The sequence below is a fragment of the Manis pentadactyla genome, chromosome 11 (genome assembly GCF_030020395.1).
Source record: "Manis pentadactyla isolate mManPen7 chromosome 11, mManPen7.hap1, whole genome shotgun sequence".
NCBI classification, from domain to species: domain Eukaryota; kingdom Metazoa; phylum Chordata; class Mammalia; order Pholidota; family Manidae; genus Manis; species Manis pentadactyla.
In genome coordinates, this window is record NC_080029.1 from 101,427,853 (window position 1) to 101,450,294 (window position 22,442).

The 22,442-nt window shown below is 35.6% G+C and overlaps 1 protein-coding gene across 7 annotated transcripts in view; it reads right to left on the reverse strand.

Moving 5' to 3' along the window:
- Positions 1-22,442, reverse strand: part of ATOSA (atos homolog A) — a 95,677-nt gene that overhangs the window by 8,591 nt on the left and 64,644 nt on the right. For 6 of the 7 annotated variants that reach the window (XR_005031253.2, XM_036917746.2, XM_036917745.2 and 3 more), the window contains 7 exons: positions 22,185-22,387; positions 21,781-21,906; positions 10,368-12,207; positions 8,386-8,505; positions 5,158-5,237; positions 4,322-4,430; positions 2,341-2,499 (listed from right to left, as the gene is read on the reverse strand). Coding sequence is in view for 6 of the 7 variants with exons in the window: in XM_036917746.2 (XP_036773641.2) it covers positions 2,341-2,499; positions 4,322-4,430; positions 5,158-5,237; positions 8,386-8,505; positions 10,368-12,207; positions 21,781-21,906; positions 22,185-22,387 (2,637 nt within the window). In the remaining variant the exon portion in view is untranslated. The remainder of the gene's footprint in view (positions 1-2,340; positions 2,500-4,321; positions 4,431-5,157; positions 5,238-8,385; positions 8,506-10,367; positions 12,208-21,780; positions 21,907-22,184; positions 22,388-22,442) is intronic. The other variant, XM_036917741.2, reaches the window with a different exon arrangement.

A 22,442-nucleotide genomic window follows, 5' to 3' on the forward strand; every position in this document is an offset into this window, starting at 1 on the left:
CACCTAGAGAACACTTTTAACACTGACTCTGAATTGGAGAGACATACCATGTGATTTTGAGTTAATCTTTAAGGAGTTACTTAATGAAAACTCCTGTATTACTTCACCAGAAACACAGAATTTTTTGTGCCTAATGTTTTAACTTTGAGTTTTTTATGTAATTTTTGATGAGAGGTCCCAAAGTTATTACTAGTGTAACAAATAGGAGTTTGGTGTCTCAGCTCTGCTGGCTGTGATTTGTTATCATATCTAAAGATGACCAGTTATTTGAAAACAGACTAAGCTACCAAAATATAAATAAGATTCTGTGAAGAAACAAGATTAATTTCATTAATTTATAGTAGGAAAGACTTGTGGTCTAAGATTTGGACTGGGTCATTTGCAAAGGGAACTCGTTTCTAATGAGTAAAGTGACTTGGGAAAAAATTACATAATGGAAAGCTTATTGAAGAATATTATCAGAGAAAAGTAAGTCATGGATTCTTAAAGGATACACTAATTCAACTCAATACCCTGATTTAAACTCTTTTCAATATCTGTTCAAAATCTGTAATCATTAGTGTATACTTTCTGGAGACAGAGTGAAAAAGTCCTTTATCTTTAATCCTTCATTTTTTAGATATCAACCAATGTCAAGGATTAATGCTGTTTTTCTTTTTAAAGGTACAGCTCAAATTACCTCTGACTCATAAATTTTACTCAAAGATATTTATTTGCACTGATTTCCAGCCAATTTACTCTTTTATCTTGTGTCTAAGGCATCCTTGTTTCTAATGGTTATCAGGGACTCTGTACACTAATGACAGATTACAGTGTTTCAGGTCTTTTCTTTCCATTCTCTATTATTATGTTCCAACAGAATATATGAAACTGAAGAGACTTCTTGATGTCCTGGTAAAGCAAAATGGACATCTGTACGGCTCTATTCCAATACAGAAATACGCCTATTCTGATACTGAACTTCTATCAATGGTACTTTCCATCTTATTAATTACTTAAAATGAGCATTTTTTTCAAAATCATATTGGAAAAGTGGATACATCTTTCTATGGTAAATGAGTAACAGGTGGCTTATATGATAAATGGGCAGTTTGTGAAGGAGTGGGCCTGTTTTTGATAATAACCAATGTTGTGCATCTTTATGATTATGATCCACAAGTGTAAATAATAATGGGGAAAAAAACTGAATAAATGAGCAGACACCACTATGTTTTTTCTATCAAAGTATGAAACACAGACCAAGCTCCTAACTAAAATATTCACCCTAGAATGGAGTAAAACTAAACAACCTCCCTTGAGCAAACTGGGCCAGTAATGAGTAGGCTGTATTTATGTTCCTAAAAAAGTATAACTTCCTATCCTCTGTTATTTCTTAATTATGTAAAATTCACTTTGCACAACTTTATTAATAACAAAAGACATTGCTACTAATATCCTAGGAAACCTAGAAAGGGAGAGGGATATTAGGAGAGGAACAATTGGGTCAGGTGATCAGCTAGGAAACTCAAGTAGCCAGACCAGAGCTGTGTATTTCTATACCTACAGCAACTTGTATTACTCAAAGTAAGACCTAACATGAAAACCCAGATATGACTCTATATTTGATACCATCACTATAAACTTTTTATATACTTGCATTGCTAGTCACTATTTTGTCTTTTGGAAAAGGGCTGATACTAATTATACACCAGGACTTGGTATAATTTTTGTAGTTGAAGGCTTATTTTATTAATAAATAATCCATTGGAATAAAAACTGGGAAAGTTGGAATAATAGAATCATAATTCAAAACTGTGCTCTAATTCCTTAGCTATCTTACTTTCCACTAAAACATCCACTTGGGGTCAGAAATAGCTGGTATTCTAAAGAACCCTAGGATTACAAAAGAATGGTCCAAAGATAAACAAAAGAGGAGAAAGGGGATAAAAGGTCTCTTGGAGGCCTTAGGTCACCTATTCTTTACTTAAGCTCTACTGAGATGAGGATCACAAGTGAAGGCACCCTCGTGGGACTAGAGTGCTCAGTAAGCATTTGAGAGTTTGTTTGAAATCAGCAAGATATGAAATTAGTGTCTCAAATCAAATTTTTATCATTTTCTCAAATCATATAGAAACAACTAAATTTTCAGCATCATCTTTAAATGCAGAAATCTGTTGTTAGAGCTAGCTCAGAAAGCTGTGAGGTAACATTTTGGTATATATTAGTTTCTATTCAGCCATCACTCTTCCCTTAGGAAATGCTTTGTATTTTCAAACACTACACTAAAGCATCTCTTTAAAGACATCTGTTACTAAGATGGTTGATTTTTAGCAGAAAAAGACAATTAAAAAAAATACTTGCCATATAAGGAGAGGGAGCGTTATCATCTGAAACACTGTAGAATGACACTTCAACTGGAAGCATCAAATGTGTGGGGCAGAAAACACCACTTGCCCCAACCTCGGCAGTGAAACCATCAACAATGCCGAGGGGATCTAAACGATAGTTCAAGACAGATTCCTGGAAGACAAAGTAATTTTTAAGAACTAAATTTAAAAAGTTAATACATTGCTTTTTCTTTCTTTTCTATTCAAAGAAATACATTACTATGCCTTCTTTCCCTACAAAAGTGCTTGCTACCATTGCAAGGCCCTCATTTCCCATCTTCATTTAACCTGAAATCAACCCATCCTCCATTGTGTTCTGTCTTCCTATAGTTTGGCTTCCTCTTACCATTCCAACCTGTGGTGAACTATCCTTGAACTTCACCATTAGTTAGACCTATTTGTTTAATATGTTATCCTTATCTCTCTAAATAAAAATATGTTCTACCAGAGCAGATGATAATATCAGAAATGTTCTTATTCTCCCCAGAGCCTATTCATGGGTTCAGGCACAGAGAAACACTTGAAAACTCATTAATGGGTCAGAAGTTCCATTAAAAGAGAAAATAAAGCACTTTTAACTTCAACTGAGAAATAATCGCTTCCTAAAAAAAAATACTACTTTATGTGATGCTTTATTGTTTAGTTTAACTTAAAAAAACAGTAAATGTGCAATGGGAAAAAAAAACTTTAAAGTAGACAAGTACAAACAATAGAAATTCCTTATCCATCTCTCCCAAGTTGACTTGCTGAAATAACCCCTCTTACAATTCAGTGTTTATCTTTCCAGGTAGGAGAAACACTTTAAACCTTTCACAAGCTCTCTTTTATACAGGTATATCAACACATATATCCACATATCATGAAATGTCAGTAGCATTTATTTGATTCAGTAATTCTTTGAAAACGAATAGTTGCGAGCCCTCATGAGTATAATAGTCTTTGTGTACTCTAAATTTGAAGCAGTGACATCAGCAATTCCAGAGTTCCCTATTCAAAAGATAAGACCAACAGACACGTAACAACCAGTCTTCTTCTGTACCTCCCTCCTCCTCTGCAATCAATCCAATTCCTATCCTGTTGGTTTGACCTATGAGTCTCATGGTCTCATCTCTCTTCCCAAACACGACTAACCTTGCTCAGACCCTCACAACCTTTCCTCTGAACAAATGCAACATCTTCTAAATAGTCTTTTCGTCTCTAGTGTATCCTCTGTATTATTGCCAGAGTTGTAAGTCTTATATCATCCACAAGGTTAGAAACTCTATGTTTGCTGCTGTCTATAGGATGAAGGCAAATACTGATAACATGGCATGTAAGCCCCACCCTACCATTTCTGCCTCATCTCTCCCTACTTGCACATGGAGTCTCATGCTCCAGTTCTAGCTGATGCTTTCCAGTATCACTATGTGCTTTTGCTATTTTTACACACGTTGTCTTCATACATGTAGTTCACTCTGTCTAGCATCCCTTGCCACTCCCCACACAAATTTACTTGACAAATTCCTACTCATTTTTTGTAATCAAACTCAAATGACAGTTCTTCAGTAAAGCTTCCCCAGTCCCTTTAACAGAGGGTGGACATATATTAGGACTGAGGAAACTTCTGAAATAGTGCTAATTACTTTGGTTTATAAATTATTTACATGTCCTTATTCTCCAGGAGACTATAAACTTCTTTAAGGCAGGAACTTTATCATCTAGCTTTGTATTCCTAGCATATAGCATGACATATAGTAGTTACTCAATAAACATTTCTTAAATAAGAAGGTATTCTAAAGATGGATAACATTTGCATAGGAAGAGCACATACAAAAAAGGCTTATGAATAAGGCCAATTACTTATATTTCTGAAAAATACAATCCATTTATTTTCCTTTCACAAACAAATGACATAAATGACTCCCTGGATCTAGGTTAAGAAACTTCAACTCTTAAAATAGTTTCAAAAACATTACCTCAAAATTTCCTAAGAGACTAAGACTTGTTATAGGTGGAGCACTAGAGCTCAGAAATGGCTTTTCATGAATATCTGGATCATCTTCAATGTTTAAACATGGTCGAGGACTATTAAAAGAAAATCAGCAAATGGACACATTAACCACAGCATTTCCTAACTTATGTTTTGCATAAAATTAAATTAGGAGAATTTAATCAATTTTACTTAAATTACCATAATAAAAAATTAATCTAACCACATTTTAAGATAGGAAATATCTGGTTTTAAATTACTGATTAGATTTTATAATATTTATTATAATATTTGATTAAAAATATATGTAACAATCCAGGTTTCCAGGTGGAATTTCTAAGCCACTACCAGCTCTAGTGGCATCTACTGGAAATATATAATAATGCAGGCTGTTCTATATCAATCTTCAATTTCAGTTAAAAATGAGAATGCAAAAGCAAAGGCAAAATTATGTGGCTAAAGAATATAATGAAGGTATTATTTACCAACGTGGAACAAATTTCCAAGGCTTTTTTGCAACAGAGTGTAAGGTAAAGGAGGAGGTGAATGAGCAGAAATACACCAATCTACTGATATGTTAAAACCAATGTTAGTGTTTATTATGAAGACCAATATGGTAGCTACCCATTATCTTAATTTCTCCCTCAATTATCCTTAATAACTGTGTGTGTATGCATGACAGAGAGAGAGAGAAATCACACTGAAATGATAAACAGTGATTCCTGTTAAAATTTTGATTGTTAGAGTCAACATCATTTATTGTGAAAGACCAGAATTTTGTGTAAGACTGTCTGATATACACAAATGTGTTAAGATAAATACCTTCTAGATGACAAGCTTTTCAGATGCAATAATGAAGAATCCAGATCAAAGCAACCTGACTGTGTCTTTCTTTGAGGAACCTAAAGTCAAAATGATCATTTGTTATATTTAAAAAGACTTTCATTTTTTTTGAATCGATGTAACACATTTCAAATGAAATCTAAGCAATACTGAAAATAATAAAAGTACTCCCATAATAGCTTACTTAAAATCATTCTCTGTATTTCATATTGTTCTTATGTTATCATTTTATTAACTGGTATGAAAAAACAGATTAATAAAAGCATTTTTACTAGGTTTTGATTTTTTAAGAAGTAGACCAGTTTTTTCTAAAACCAAATTTTACATGGAATCCCAATATAAACTATATTAAGACTTTTACTTTTTTACTTTAGATATTTCTGTACTTGGAGGGAGGGGGTGAATAAAAGATTTATAGCTTTAAAATCAAAAGGAAAAAAAGAATTAAATGGAAGTGGGAGTCTAGAGTACTACCAGCTCTACTGCTCCTTTGCCCATCCTCATCCCTCTACACATTTCCAAGAACCCAGGGGCTTCACAGAGTATAGGTTGGAAAAACAATACTCTGGATTTTCAACCACCACTGTATACTAGATTACATTTAAGACAAACCACCATCTAGCTCAAAATAAACTAAAAATGAAAGACCCAAGTATAAATTAAAGGTAAAATCATATACAACATATAAGTTAGAAAGATTTGTTTCTGGAATTTTAAGTATATATAAAGTATCTGAGTGATTAGTCTAACTGGTGACCAAGATAAAACAGATCATACTGAAAGACTAAATAACCTCAATATTTTTGAGAGTTGTACAAGTGTACTATGCTTTTTTTGTAGTCAGAATTAAATTTTAAATCTAAATTCTATTCAATTATAAAGTTCTTTACCTTCATTTATTCTAATATTGTATTTTCCTTATTCCATCTAGCCCTCCTTTGGAATTTCTACTAGGTTTATATTGAACAACTCATTTTATCCTCCATGCTCTTTCATATTTTACCATCTCCCTTGCTTTCTGTGCCTCATTCCAGGTGCTTTCTGAGTATCTATCTATTCACTAAGTCTCTATTCAGCTGATTGTAGCCCACTCTTTAATCCATCTGTATGTGCTTGTATACATGTGGGTATAAACTTCAATTAAAATTTTTTTTTATATTTATACTTTCTATTTAGGTCTATCGCAAATCCACATGTTCTTTCATCTCAAATCCCCATCTTTACCTTCATTTACCTTTTGGAACATTTTAAAAATAATTATTTTTTACTCTTTCAGTTGCTCTGAAAACAGGATTCCTAAATGTACATTCTCCCACTTTTTGCTCCTGCTGATTCTTTTAAAGTACTTTGTAATTTTTTTTTCCCTCCAAGATCATCTTCAGCAAGAGTAATTTTCCATGAAAATAAATCCTTGCTGCCATGGGTTATAGATATGGAATAGTTTCATGTTTCCTCTGCAGGAACTCCATGGATTTCATGAGTTCTAGTTTAGTTTTATGGTTATTTCTTACCTAGATGTTTCTGAACCTTGTAGATAGCACAAGTTCAGAACCCCTACCATGGGTGGCTTAGGCTTAGGTCCAAATTCTTTAGGGAACTTCTTTTTCCACCTACTCTACACTTTCCTGTTGTACCCTTGAGTAAATACGTGATTCTTTCTTCTCCTCTCCCATTTCTAAAAGGCTATTCCTCCCTTGTTTCTAGTTTTGTGAAGTTTCATCCAGCTATGATTGGTACAGATTTACAGCCTTAATTGCTGTCCCAGAAGAGGGATTAAACCCTAGCATTATACAGATGACCCTTGACAACAGGGGTTAGGGGCAGTGACAACTGCCCAAAAATCCAAATATAACTTTTGACTCCCCAAAAACATAACTGCTAATAGCTTATTGCTGACCGAAAGCCTTACTGATAACTTAGTTGATTAACACATATTTTGTATATGTATTATATACTGTTCAATAAAATAAGCTAGACAAAAGATGTTTTTTTCAAATTGTCTCAAATCTCCAAAATTTTTCCAATATAATTTTTGAAAAAAATTGCATGTGTAAGTGGATTTCAAACCTGTATTGTTCAAGGGTCAACTGTATTAGGTTCAGATATCCTAGAGGATGATAATTTGCATCAAGTTAGTATTTGGAGATTTATCTTTCTTGCTTTTACACTATTTAATGTATTTGGAGATCATGCTACATTTTAATCAAGATTTCTGTGTTTGGGAAGGGTCTTCCTCTATTAACTCAGGCCACTGCTGTTGAACAGAAGTTTATAATGCCTTTTTTTTTTAAAAGCACATCATACTAAATTTTCCTCCTAATCACTTGGACATTTTGAAAGCACCCCCTAGGTAAGCCCAATATTTTGGTTTATTTTAAATTGTCTGGAATTCAACTTCTATAAAATGATACCCAAGGTCCAAGTTATAAATTAAAGTTCTAGATATATTATTCAATAATTATTTTTTGAACATATGCCACATATTGTATCCTGTGAGTTTATTTAAAAAACACACATAAAAGAATAAAAATTATCTTACATGAGTGGCGAAATATACATGTTTTTAATTTTGCTAAGGTATCTATTGCTTATGTCAGGTTTAATTGAAATGGCAGCTATAGCAACTAACTGCTGAATGCTCCTATGTGTCAGGAATCATGGCAATCGTCCTCACAACACTAAGGTAGACACTATCATGCCCCTTTTACCGATGAGGAAACTGAGGCTCAGAGAGATTATATTATTTAAATAATGTCACACAGCCAGGGCGAAGTTAGTGCGACTCCAAAGTGACACTCCTGACCATTGCACACAGATCTATGTATCAAATTGTAAATGTAGAGTAGAGAAATTATGTCTCAAAATAAGGCTATGCACGGGTTCTAAATCAAAGACAGCCATGAATTTGATTCCCAGATGACCCGGCTGGTGGTGTCAACCAGCTTCAGTACTAAGTACTTGACACTAAGTATTTTCTTTATATTCAGAAAAATGTGAAACATAATTTCAGGTTAATTTTTATAAATTTTTTTGGCTTTTTTCTATATTAACACACAGCTGGTAAATATATAAAAAAATAAAATGTTTTCAAAGTAGAAATTTATTTTAGGGGTATTTAATTTTTTTAAATTAAAACCTAGATAAAATAATTTGCAACATTTTAGTTGTTTGCAAATTCTAAACATGAAATAAGAGAAAAAAACTTACAGGACTTGAAAGAAGAGGCAATCCAGTTTGAGGATGAAAGGCTCTGGTTAAGGTTCCATCCAAGGAATGAAAATTATGTTTTCGCCAGACACCTGAATGTTTTGGTGGTATGGTCTTCTGCTAGGAAAAAAATCAGATTTTAATGGTAATATTTAAAGATTTTTTGGTTTTAGATTTATTCCTAATATGTACTGAGGTATTACATCCTTGGTGAAGCTAATGACCTGTATTTCTATACACACACACACACACACACATTTTAATCAGAAAATAGTGTTCAAAAGATTTTTCAAAGATGCTGAAAAAAGTCAAATATTCTAATGAAAGTATGTCCAAATACAATTGCCTCATCAACAGATGGTCGTATTTATAAATACTCAGTCTAGTATCTAAATAAGCTAATGTTTAGTTATTTTAATTTGTGGGAGAAAAACCTAACTACTCACAGGAAGAAAAAAATAGCATAATATTCTAAAATATAAAACTATGTCAATATCAAGAGCTATTCTCAGGAGATATAATTTGGTAGGACATGACACAGAAATATAATAAATATGAACTTAAAAATATATCTAAAGTAGTCATAGTACCACGTTTTTGAAATGATATAGAAAACAGGCTAATTCTTAAGAATTTAGGCAAGATTATATTCAAAGATCAGAAATTCATAAAAACACACAAATTAAAAACAGAGAAGACTAATTTGGGTCCTGACTCTACCAAAGACTAGCTTTGAGACCTTGGGCAAGTAACATAACCTCTTCAGGTCTAGGGTCCTCATTTGTAAACTGGAGTTAGTAAAAGCACCTAACCTCATGGTGTAGTGGAAGGATTAAGTAAGCGAACAGGTGTAAAATAGTCAGAAGACTGCCTGAGCATATAGTAAATAAGCACTGTAATGATCATACTTAAAACAAGTACATGAAAAATTGAACCATACTGGCTTGAAAAGTACTATGGTCAAATTAAGCTTCCCTATTAGGTACCAGAAAAGATCATAAAAAGCTAATATTCTTAAGGTCAGGCTACGTTTTTGTGACAATTACAGTTTTAAGGAAACTGGAAACTACCATTTGATTAAACCCACAGGGATCTTCTGTTGAAAAATATAAACTGGAAACATGGTACAACTTTAAAACACTAATGTCCACCAAAACTAATCTGAGTGATAAAGAAGATGAACCAAGGTCATTCAGATTTGGATCAGGGCAGTTAAGATGTAGTTTTCCATATATTTGAGATACAAATTCGTGATATTACTTGGAGAAATAAAGATAATAAAGGAAATAAATTTGAGCCTAATAATAAATTTCTAAAGTTAAAAAGTGGTTTGGTAGATAGTCAAATAAAATCAAAATAACTTGAATATCTTTTATTTAGATAGTGCACTGAAGATTTACAGAATATTTTCAAATATATTATTTGATTGTCACCACAACTCTGAGAGGGGTCAAAGAGATTTATCACTCTTATTTTAAAATTGAGGAGATGAGGTTTTTAGAATTACGTGACTAATTTAGTGTCACTCAAAGACCTAACCGTGAAGCCAGGACTGGTACCCAGGTATTTTTACCAACAGCCTTGTGATTTTGCTGTAGATATTCCTAAAATCCTTAGCTAAGCAGTGGCATGACATACTGAGCACACTGACCTAGGCCAGAGCTACTAACAAACAATACGCTAAGATCGTTAAACTGAGAAGAGTTTCATTTCTGACTCTCATTTACTTGCCAGCAACTATTCATAATATTGAAATCAGCAAAAAAGGGCAACAGGAAAAATTTTCCTAGCATTTGTTCTTAAGTGGATGGGTTATTTGCATGCAAGTATGTTAATACTAGTTCTACAGCAGGTTTATGTCAGTCTATGGGTTCTGTAGTTAATGAGCACCTTGGACATTTATAACTACGTCTCCTGTAAACAAAATTCAAACTACAGCAAAATGTTTGAGAATTACATTTGAAATATTAGCTATTACCTACCAACATCTCTGTATTTTTCAGTCGTTCACATGTAGACAAACAGTCTTTTATATTCTTTCTCTGAGCATAGTTTTGAGATTTTTCATCACTTGGATCTTCTTTTTTATCCTGTTCATTTTTTAATTGGTCCGGCTTTTTACACTGGAAACCTTCATATTCTTTGAGACAATTTTCTATACTATTAAGTTGAGTATTTTGCTCACATGTCTTAGGCCTTTTTGAGTCTTTATTTGAGCACTTGTTTTCATGTTTGTTCAGATATCCAGACATTTCCAGCACAGTAGCTTTTATTTTTGAGTCATTCCTTTTTGAATTACCAAATTGACGATTGTTTAAAGATTCTGGATTATAATTTTCATTTTTTATTACTTTTTCTTTATGCTTATTTGTGCAAATCTGTTGGTCAGTACTGTTGCAATTTGAATACTGTTTATCAATTCCATTGCTAATTTCTTGCTCCTTAAATTGACACTCAGAAAGTGTATTTTCCAATCTGATTGTTAAATGTGAATTTTTTTCTTTCCAATGAGACATATTTGAGGGAGTCAACAAACTAGTGGCTTTGTTCTGTGTCTCTTGTAATGTATTTTGGATGACTTCACTAGGATTGTCCTGATACAGGTTTCTTATTTCAGGCTTCAAAGAAGATTTGACTTTTTCATTGCATTTAAAAGAACTAAAAGATTTATTAAGTATTAAGTTTTCCCCTTCACTGATGTCTTCTAACAAAGAAAATTTTGTATTGGAAATGGGAACAGAGGCATCATCCTTGTTTTTCTTCAATAAAGTTTTGTCTTCATATGAACTCCTAAACACTTTAGAAGGAACCAAGCCAGAGTCATGCATGTTAAACGACTGTCGGGACACATATGATGCTGTTGGATCAATATGCTCCAGGTGCTGAGCAATCCTTGCAATAACATCTTGCCGCTCCTGGAGTAAAGAACCTATCAAAGGATTAGTTTCACTAATAGACTGATGAGAATAAAGACCATGAGAAATGCAAGTTTCACTTCGGGGCATTTCTGGTTTTACTCGTATTTTTCCCTCTTTGGTGTCTTCTGAGGAGGTAAGTTCTGGACTACCAAAAGAAATTGAGAAAGTTTCTTTACATTTTCTCACATTTCCATTTTCTTGTGAAACCCGGGAAAGTTTTGAATTAAGTGAGCTAGACTCTTGCTTATTAAATGGATGTCCAGAAACATGTGAAGTGCTTGAATCACAATCAATCAAATGCTGAGCAATTCTTGCAATAACTTCTTGTCGTTCTTGAATTAAAGAGCCTATTAATGGATTAGTTTCACCAACGGACTGCCAAGAACTCTGGCGGCTCGAGACACTGGAATCAACCATTGAAAATGATTTTAAAGTTCTTACTGATGTTTCATGTGACTTTTTATCTCCTATACCACTGAAGCCCAGAATATTGGCTTGACATGTTCCACAGTCAGATTTACTCTCAGTGCCTGAATATAGTTTGACATTTTTGACAGTGGAAGTATACTCTGGAGCTGTGCCACTTTTTGCATGTAGTATGCTTTCAGGTGCCATCCAAGTTTGTTTGCTACACAGACGCTGTGGATTGTTTGTACTACACTGTTCTGCTTCATTAGATTTGCAGTGCTGATGGGTTTTAAGTTCACATTCTTGAATTCTTTTCTCATAAAGGCCAATATTAGTGTGAATACTACAGGTCAAAACTGGATAGTTAGATTGTCTGGGCAAGGACTGAACGCTGACTTTCAAGGCCACATTGTGAGAAACATTGGGAACAGGAAACACATGTTCAGTTGGAGTCTGTGAAAAATTCCACTGTAGGTCTACATCAGCAGCACTGATTCTAGAATCACACAGAAAAAAACAGAATCAATGGACCATAAAAATTACCATTACTGTATATTAAGAAAAAGTTTTATAAGAGAAAAGAGAACCTCATGCACTATTGGTAGGAATGTAAATTGGTACAGCCACCATGAGAAAAAGTAGGGAATTTTAATTAAAAAAATTAAAAACTATATAATCTAGCAATTTCACTTCTGTATAATTTACTCTGAACAAAAACACTAATTCAGAATGAGGAGGTGGAGCAAAGACGGCGGCGTGAGTAGAGCAGCAGAAATCTCCTCCCAAAACCACATATATTTTTGAAAATACAACAAAGACAACTCTCCCTAAGAGACCAGAAGACACAGGACAAGAGCCAGACCACATCCACACCTGCGAGAACCCAGTGCCTCATGAAGGGGGTAAGATACAAGCCCCAGCTTGGAGGGACCCGAGCACCCCACACCCCAGCTCCAGGTGGGAGGAGAGAAATTGGAGTGGGGAGGGAGAGGGAGCCCAGGACTGCTAAATAGCCAGCCCTAGCAATCCGCACCAGAGCGCAGACACAGTGCAGGTGTGGGGTTTTGGAAACTAGGGAAACAGGACAGTAAGACCTGTGAGTGGGTCCCTGCAGCCGGTGCACCAGGACAAAGAAAAGCGAGTGCTTTTTGGAAGTCTTAATGGGGCAGGGTGGGACACTTAATCCAGAGGTAGGGAATCCGGGGATCTCTGGGCACTCTAACCCCCTGGGCAGCAGGGAGCACGGAGGCCCCTCATGGAGATAAATAGCCTCCCAGCCGCTCCCCCTCCAACACCGCTCCACCATTTTGGAGTAGCTGCCCGAGCCAGGCCACGCCCACAGCAACAGCGGAGATTAACTCCATAGCAGCCGGGCAGGAAGCAGAAACCCTGTCTGCGTGCAGCTGCGCAGCACAAGCCACTAGAGGTCGCTGTTCTCCCAGGAGAGGAGGGCCACAAACCAACAAGAAAGGAAGTCCTTCCAGCCGTTACACGTCCCAGCTCTGCAAACTATCTCTATCATGATGAAAGGGGAAAATTACAGGCAGACAAAGATCACAGAGACAACACCAGAGAAGGAGACAGACCTAACCAGTCTTTCTGAAAAAGAATTCAAAATAAAAATCATAAACATGCTGACGGAGATGCAGAGAAATATACAAGAGCTAAGGGATGAAGTCCGGAGGGAGATCACAGACGCCAGGAAGGAGATTACAGAAGTGAAACAAACTCTGGAAGGATTTATAAGCAGAATAGATAAGATGCAAGAGGCCATTGATGGAATAGAAACCAGAGAACAGGAACGCATAGAAGCTGTGACAGAGAGAGATAAAAGGATCTCCAGGAATGAAACAATATTAAGAGAACTGTGTGACCAATCCTAAAGGAACAATATCTGTATCATAGGGGTACCAGAAGAAGAAGAACAGAGAGAGAAAGGGATAGAAAGTGTCTTTGAAGAAATAATTGCTGAAAACTTCCCCAAACTGGGGGAGGAAATAATAGAACAGACCACGGAAATACACAGAACTCCCAACAGAAAGGACACAAGGAGGACAACACCAAGACACATAATAATTAAAATGGCAAAGATCAAGGACAAGAAAAGAGTTTTAAAGGCAGCTAGAGAGAAAAAGGTCACCTATAAAGGAAAACCCATCAGGCTATCATCAGACTTCTCAACAGAAAACTTACAGGCCAGAAGAGAATGGCATGATATATTTAATGTAATGAAACAGAAGGGTCTTGAACCAAGGATACTGTATCCAGCACGATTATCATTTAAATAGGAAGGAGGGATTAAACAATTCCCAGACAAGTAAAAGTTGAGGGAATTTGCTTCCCACAAACCACCTCTACAGGGTATTTTAGAGGGACTGTTCTAGACGGGAGCACTTCTAATACTAAACAGATGTCATCAGAGAAAATAAAATCGCAGCAAAGAAAGCAGACCAACCAAATACTAACTAAAGGCAAAAAATAAAATCAACTACCCACTAAAAGCAGTTAAAGGAAACACGAAAGAGCACAGAATAAAACAACCAACATATAAAGAATGGAGGAGGAGGAATAAGAAGGGAGAGAAGAAAATCTCCAGACAGTATATATAACAGCTCAATAAGCAAGCTAAGTTAGGCAGTAAGATACTAAAGAAGCTAACCTTGAACCTTTGGTAACCACGAATCTAAAGCCTACAATGTCAATAAGTGCATATCTTTCAATAATCACCCTAAATGTAAATGGACTGAATGCACCAATCAAAAGACACAGAGTAACAGAATGGATAAAAAAGCAAGACCCATCTATATGCTGCTTACAAGAGACTCACCTCAAACCCAAAGACATGCACAGACTTAAAGTCAAGGGATGGAAAAACATATTTCAGGCAAACAATAGCGAGAAGAAAGCAGGGGTTGCAGTACTAATATCAGACAAAATAGACTTCAAAAGAAAGAAAGTAACAAGAGATAAAGAAGGACACTACATAATGATAAAGGGCTCAGTCCAACAAGAGGATATAACCATTCTAAATATATATGCACCCAACACAGGAGCACCAGCATATGTGAAACAAATACTAACAGAACTAAAGGAGGAAATAGAATGCAACGCATTCATTTTAGGAGACTTCATCACGCCACTCACCCCAAAGGATAGATCCACCAGACAGAAAATAAGTAAGGACACGGAGGCTCCTGAAAAACACACTAGAACACGTGGACCTAATAGACCTCTATAGAATTCTACATCCAAAAGCAACACGATACACATTCTTCTCAAGTGCACATGGAACATTCTCCAGAATAGACCACATACTAGGCCACAAAAAGAGCCTCAGTCAATTCCAAAAGATTGAAATTCTACCAACCAACTTTTCAGACCACAAAGGTATAAAACTAGAAATAAATTGTACAAAGAAAGCAAAAAGGCTCACAAACACATGGAGGCTTAACAACACGCTTCTAAATAGTCAATGGATCAACAACCAAATTAAAATGGAGATCCAGCAATATATGGAAATAAATGAAAACAACAACACAAAACCCCAACTTCTGTGGGATGCAGCAAAAGCAGTCTTAAGAGGAAAGTATATAGCAATCCAGGCATATTTAAAGAAGGAAGAACAATCCCAAATGAATAGTCTAACATCACAATTATCGAAACTAGAAAAAGAAGAACAAATGAGGCCTAAAGTCAGCAGAAGGAGGGACATAATAAAGATCAGAGAAGAAATAAACAAAATTGAGAAGAATAAAACAATAGAAAAAATCAATGAAACCAAGAGCTGGTTCTTTGAGAAAATAAACAAAATAGATAAGCCTCTAGCCAAACTTATTAAGAGAAAAAGAAAATCAACACACATCAACAGAATCAGAAACGAGAATGGAAAAATCACGACAGACTCCACAGAAATACAAAGAATTATTAGAGACTACTATGAAAACCTATATGCTAACAAGCTGGAAAACCTAGAAGAAATGGATAACTTCTTAGAAAAATACAACGTTCCAAGACTGACCAAGGAAGAAACACAAAAGTTAAACCAATTACGAGCAAAGAAATTGAAACGGTAATCAAAAAACTACCCAAGAACAAAACCCCCGGGCCAGATGGATTTACCTCAGAATTTTATCAGACATACAGAGAAGACATAATACCTATTCTCCTTAAAGTTTTCCAAAAAATAGAAGAGGAGGGAATACTCCCAAACTCATTCTATGAAGCCAACATCACCCTAATACCAAAACCAGGCAAAGACCCCACCAAAAAAGAAAACTACAGACCAATATCCCTGATGAATGTAGATGCAAAAATACTTAATAAAATATTAGCAAACTGAATTCAAAAATATATCAAAAGGATCATACACCACAACCAAGTGGGATTCATCCCAGGGATGCAAGGATGGTACAACATTCAAAAATCCATCAACATCATCCACCACATCAACAAAAAGAAGGACAAAAACCACATGATCATCTCCATAGATGCTGAAAAAGCATTTGACAAAATTCAACATCCATTCATGATAAAGACTCTCAGCAAAATGGGTATAGAGGGCAAGTACCTCAACATAATAAAGGCCATCTATGATAAACCCACAGCCAACATCATACTGAACAGCGAGAAGCTGAAAGCTTTTCCTCTGAGATCGGGAACAAGACAGGGATGCTCACTCTCCCCACTGTTATTTAACATTGTACTGGAGGTCCTAGCCACGGTAATCAGACAAAACAAAGAAATACAAGGAATCCAGATTGGTAAAGAAGAAGTTAAACTGTCACTATTTGCAGATGACATGATATTGTACATAAAAAACCCTAAAGACTCCACCCCAAAACTACTAGAACTGATATCGGAATACAGCAAAGTTGCAGGATACAAAATCAACACACAGAAATCTGTGGCTTTCCTATACACTAACAATGAACCAATAGAAAGAGAAATGAGGAAAACAACTCCATTCACAATTGCATCAAAAAGAATAAAATACCTAGGAATAAACCTAACCATGGAAGTGAAGGACCTATACCCTGAAAACTGTAAGACACTGTTAAGAGAAATTAAAGAGGACACTAACAAATGGAAACTCATCCCATGCTCTTGGCTAGGAAGAATTAATATAGTCAAAATGGCCATCCTGCGCAAAGCAATATACAGATTTGATGCAATTCCTATCAAATTACCAGCAACTGGAACAAATAGTTCAAAATTTCATATGGAAACACCAAAGACCCCAAATAGCCAAAGCAATCCTGAGAAAGAAGAATAAAGTGGGGGTGGGGAATCATACTCCCCAACTTCAAGCTCTACTACAAAGCCATAGTAATCAAGACAATTTGGTACTGGCACAAGAATAGAGCCACAGACCAGTGGAACAGATTAGAGACTCCAGACATTAACCCAAACATATATGGTTAATTAATATTCAATAAAGGAGCCATGGACATACAATGGGGAAATGACAGTCTCTTCAACAGATGGTGCTGGCAAAACTGGACAGCTGCATGTAGGAGAATGAAACTGGACCATTGTCTAACCCCATATACAAAAGTAAATTCAAAATGGATCAAAGATCTGAATGTAAGTCATGAAACCATAAAACTCTTAGAAAAAAACATAGGCAAAAACCTCTTAGACATAAACATGAGTGACCTCTTCTTGAACCATAAAACTCTTAGAAAAAAACATAGGCAAAAACCTCTTAGACATAAACATGAGTGACCTCTTCTTGATCTCCCCGGGCAAGGAAAACAACAGCAAAAATGAACAAGTGGGACTATATTAAGCTGAAAAGCTTCTGTACAGCAAAAGACACCATCAATAGAACATAAAGGTACCCTACAGTATGGGAGAATATATTTGTAAATAACAGATCCAATAAAGACTTGACGTCCAAAATATATAAAGAGCTCACCCACCTCAACAAACAAAAAACAAATAATCCAATTAAAAAATGGGCAGAGGAACTGAACAGACAGTTCTCTAAAGAAGAAATTCAGATGGCCAACAGACACATGAAAAGATGCTCCATATCGCTAATTATCAGAGAAATGCAAGTTAAAACTGCAGTGAGATATCACCTCACACCCATAAGGATGGCTACCATCCAAAAGACAAACAACAACAAATTTTGGCGAGACTGTGGAGAAAGGGGAACCCTCCTACACTGCTGGTGGGAATGTAAATTAATTCAACCATTGCGGAAAGCAGTATAGACGTTCCTCAAAATGCTCAAAATAGATTTACCATTTGACCCAGGAATTCCACTCCTAGGAATTTACCCTATGAATGCAGCACTCCAGTTTGAAAAAGACAGATGCACCGCTATGTTTATCGCAGCACTATTTATACTAGCCAAGAATTGGAAGCAACCTAAGTGTCCATGAGTAGATGAATGGGTAAAGAAGATGTGGTACACAATGGAATATTATTCAGCCATAAGAAGAAAACAAATCCTACCATTTGCAACAACTTGGATGGAGCTAGAGGGTATTATGCTCAGTGAAATAAGCAAAGCTCAGAAAGAGAAATACCAAATGATTTCACTCATCTGTGGATTACAAGAACAAAGGAAAAACTGAAGGAACAAAACAGCAGAGTCACAGAACCCAAGAATGGACTAACAGGTACCAAAGGGAAAGGGACTGGGGAGGATGGGTGGGTAGGGAGGGATAAGGGGGGGGATGAAGAAAGGGGGTATTATGATTAGCATGCATAATGTGGGGGGTGGGAGAAAGGGGAGGGCTGTGCAACATAGAGAAGACAAGTAGTGATTCTACAACATTTTGCTATGCTGATGGACAGTGACCACAGTGGGGTTTGTGGAGGGGACCTGGTATAGGGGAGAGCCTAGTAAACATAATATTCTTCATGTAATTGTAGATTCATGGTAACAAAAAAAAAAAAAAGAGAGAGAGAAAAAAAGAAATGGGGGATTACTCCCTGATAGGATAAAACTAACTGCAAATCAGCAAGTAATGCATGCTTTACATATACTTAATTTTGATCTTTTAAAGGGTGTCAGATGATCAGCTAAGGAAGTACATTTTTCTGATAATATTCCTTTCTCTTAAAAAAAAAAAAAAGCAGTTCCTGTGTGGTGGTCTCCAATAGGTTCTTCACAATGGTATCAAGGTCATATCAAAGTGTGAGAAAAGGGTTTGTTTGTGTCTATACAGAGGATCAAAGCCTAATTTGGCTACACAGAAAATGAATTAAGATATGATATGAAGAAGAACTTCCAACATCAACATCTTCTGGAAGAGTCATTCCAGAAGATGATCATCAAAAAACTTCAACAAAGATCCTGGCGCTGCTGCAATTGTAGCTGCATTCATCCCACCGGTTACTGGACTTGCCATTGGAATGAAGAAGGAGATATCTAAGCTGGCCTGTGCATACAGTAAAACAACAAATTTGACTGGATCTATACTGTCGGAACTCAACCAAGAATTAGGAGAAGTGCAAGTTGCAGTGCTCCAAAATCTTGCGACTATAGACTATCTACTGTTAAAAGAACATATGGGATGTGAACAGTTCCCAGGAATGTGTTGTCTTAATTTGTCTGATTTTTCTCAAACTATTCAAATTCAGTTAGACAATATCCATCATATCATTGATAAGTTTTCACAAATGCCTAGGGTACCTAACTGGTTTTCTTGGTTTCACTGGATATGGCTGGTAATTGTAGGTCTGCTTTTGTTATGTAGCTGTATTCCTATTATGTTAATGTGTGCACGCAATTTAATTAGTAGTTTAAAACCTATACATGCTTATGTTACTCTACAAGAAGGTATGTCAAAGAAATAATCAATCTTCCCATGTTTTCTTCCATCTGCTACTTCTATAGCTTTTCTTCTTCCTTCCTAATTACAACCCTTTAGTAGAATTCATGCCTCATATCGAAAATTACCGAGTATCATAATTCTTCCAAGTGGTAAAGATACCTCAAGACAAATGCTGGGCATAGAAGCCACAGGGCATAAATCTGCAAAGAAGTAAAAAGCTAACCTTTTCAAAGAATATTGCTTCTCTCTCACTTACCAACTTTACATTTCCCTGTATGGCCCCGGAAGATGACTGGTTAGCCAGAGACGGGTAAGATTCCTCAAGGAAGGAACAACCTAAGACAGGCACAGTCACAGGGGGCCATCTGGTGAGAAATTGGGGATCAACAGAGGGGAGGCTTAGAACCTCACCCCCCCCAGTTTTGAGAGAAATCTTCTGTATCCGTGGATGTTTTGTTGCCCTTGTCTAGCTTGGATTAATACTTAGTCTATAGGCACAGACCTGATCATCTACATTTGCCCTCTTACAGCACTAAATTATGTTTTCCACCTTTATCTTGCATCTACCTACCACTTCAGCATTTTATTAAAAATAATAATAATAACAAAATAAGGGAGAAATGTGGGATTCACATATAAATCAAGTATAAAAATCAAACGAATAATCATATCTGACTTGATTGTTTATCGTTCATGATGCGTGATCAAAACCGACAATTTCTGTGATATGACTGCCCTTGCACTGTTCACCATGTAAGAACTTATTCACTATGTAAGAACTTGTTCACCATGTAAGAACTTGTTCGTTATGCTTCAGAAGACTGGAGACTGTTGAGAAATAGGCTTGGGGTTGATTAATGACTGTGCATTGAGTCCCCTATGCAGAATTTTATTGTTGTTAACAACCATTTGATCAATAAATATGAGAGCTGCCCTCTCAAAAACAAAAAAAAAACACTAATTCAAAGAGATATATGCACACTTATGTTTACTGCAGCATTATTTACAATAGCCAAGATAGGGAAGTAACCTAAGTGTCCATCGATAGACAAATGAATAAAAAGGATGTGGTATATACACAATGGACTATTTCTCAGCAATAAAAAAGAATGAAATCTTGGCATTTGTGGTATCATGGATGGACCTAGAGGGTATTATGCTAAGTGAAACAAGGCAGGCAGAGAAAGAAAAATACCGTATGATTTCACTTATATCTAGAATGTAAAAAACAACACAAATGAACAAACAAAACCCAGAAACAGACTCATAAATACAGAGAACAAACTGGTGATTGCCAGAGGGAAGGGAGGTGGAAGGGTAGGTGAAATAGGTGAAGGGATAAAGAGGTACAAATTTAAACTATAAAATAAATATCTCAGGATGAAAAGTAAGCATAGGAAGTACAGTTAATAATATTGTAATAATTTTGTAAGGTGACAGACTGTAAGTACACTTATCATGGTGAGCATTTTATAATGTATACAATTGCTGAAGCACTATGTTGTACACCTGAAAGTAATATAATATTCTATGTCAACTATACTTCAATTAAAAATAAATACATAAAACTGTCTAAGAATAGAAAATATAAAAAAATTCTTTAAAAAGTCATAAATTTATCTTTGTTTGCTTTAATTACAGTTGAGGTTTTACTTTTAGCTACTTTACCATGCATGTCACTCTGATAAAACCAACATAGGGAGTGCGATTGTTTATGCTCAAAATACAGGTGATTTTAAAAACACTGGACCACTTAAGCATTAAAACTCAAGAATATTATAATTTAAAATTATTTGTCAAAATGGAAAAAAGGGACTTTTATTACTAAATAAATTGATTCAGCTAATTCTATTGTGCAAAGTGATTAAGCGACATGCTCTATTTCATGGTCACCTGCCTAAAGTGACAATTAGACAATTGATTCAGCAACCTGTATGCTTATAGTTTTCAAGATGCCAAAAATTAAGTAAGTCTACCATTATGGAAATTCAGAAGCCCAGAAAGTTTTTCCACTTTATTGATACTGGCAGCTCTAAGCCTATTGCTTATTATCTAAAGAAAACTTAAAGGGTCTCTGAAAACTGTTTTACACTGAATTTAACCCAAGAAACAAAATTCATACTAAGTCACATCTAAACTTCTCTAACTTGTTAGAAGAGAAACTTCAGTAAATTATATCCACTTATATCAAGGAAGTAAACTTCTTAAAAGGTACAACATCATTCAGTGGTTAACCAATACAGTTGACAAGCACTGTCCGTATCTTGCCCTAGACGTACCTGTAAAGAATATTTCGTGGAATAGCACCATGAGAAACACTCAGCCAAGCACTTAACTGAGAAAAAAACACAAATGAGCGAACAGCCAATAGAAGGGTTTTCTCTTCAATAAATCGATCGCCACTCCTAAGGGAAGAAGCATAGTATAAATGTCAGCAAGTACAAATTGACCAAATTTCAGAAAGACCGAAGCTGAAACACATTATTCAAGATATGTATGTGCTTTCAAGAGTATAGGAGTACATTTACCAGTGTCAACTGAAGCCATGTTAAGTTTTAAGTATCTAAAATTTACTACATAGATAGAGGAATTCAAAGATATGATAAATTATCAAGATAATTTACAGAGCACAAAGGAAAACTGATTTACCAAGAACAACTTCAAACTCAGTTCAACAACTTACTGTCGAGGAACTGGTTCCAATATCCATCTTTCTAATAATAATGCATCTTGCTTAATAGCAGGATCATTTAGATCAATTCCTTCTGTGGTGGGTCCATCATCATTGTAGCAGCAGTCTGGTAGTAACATCACTTCTACCATGATTGGAAGGTTATTCTTCCACAACAGTGTGACCTCTGACCTGGTTCGTCTGGCTTGGCGACACTTAGAGAAAATGAGTATAAGCAAAATGTCTCAATAATCCATGAAATTTTGTTTG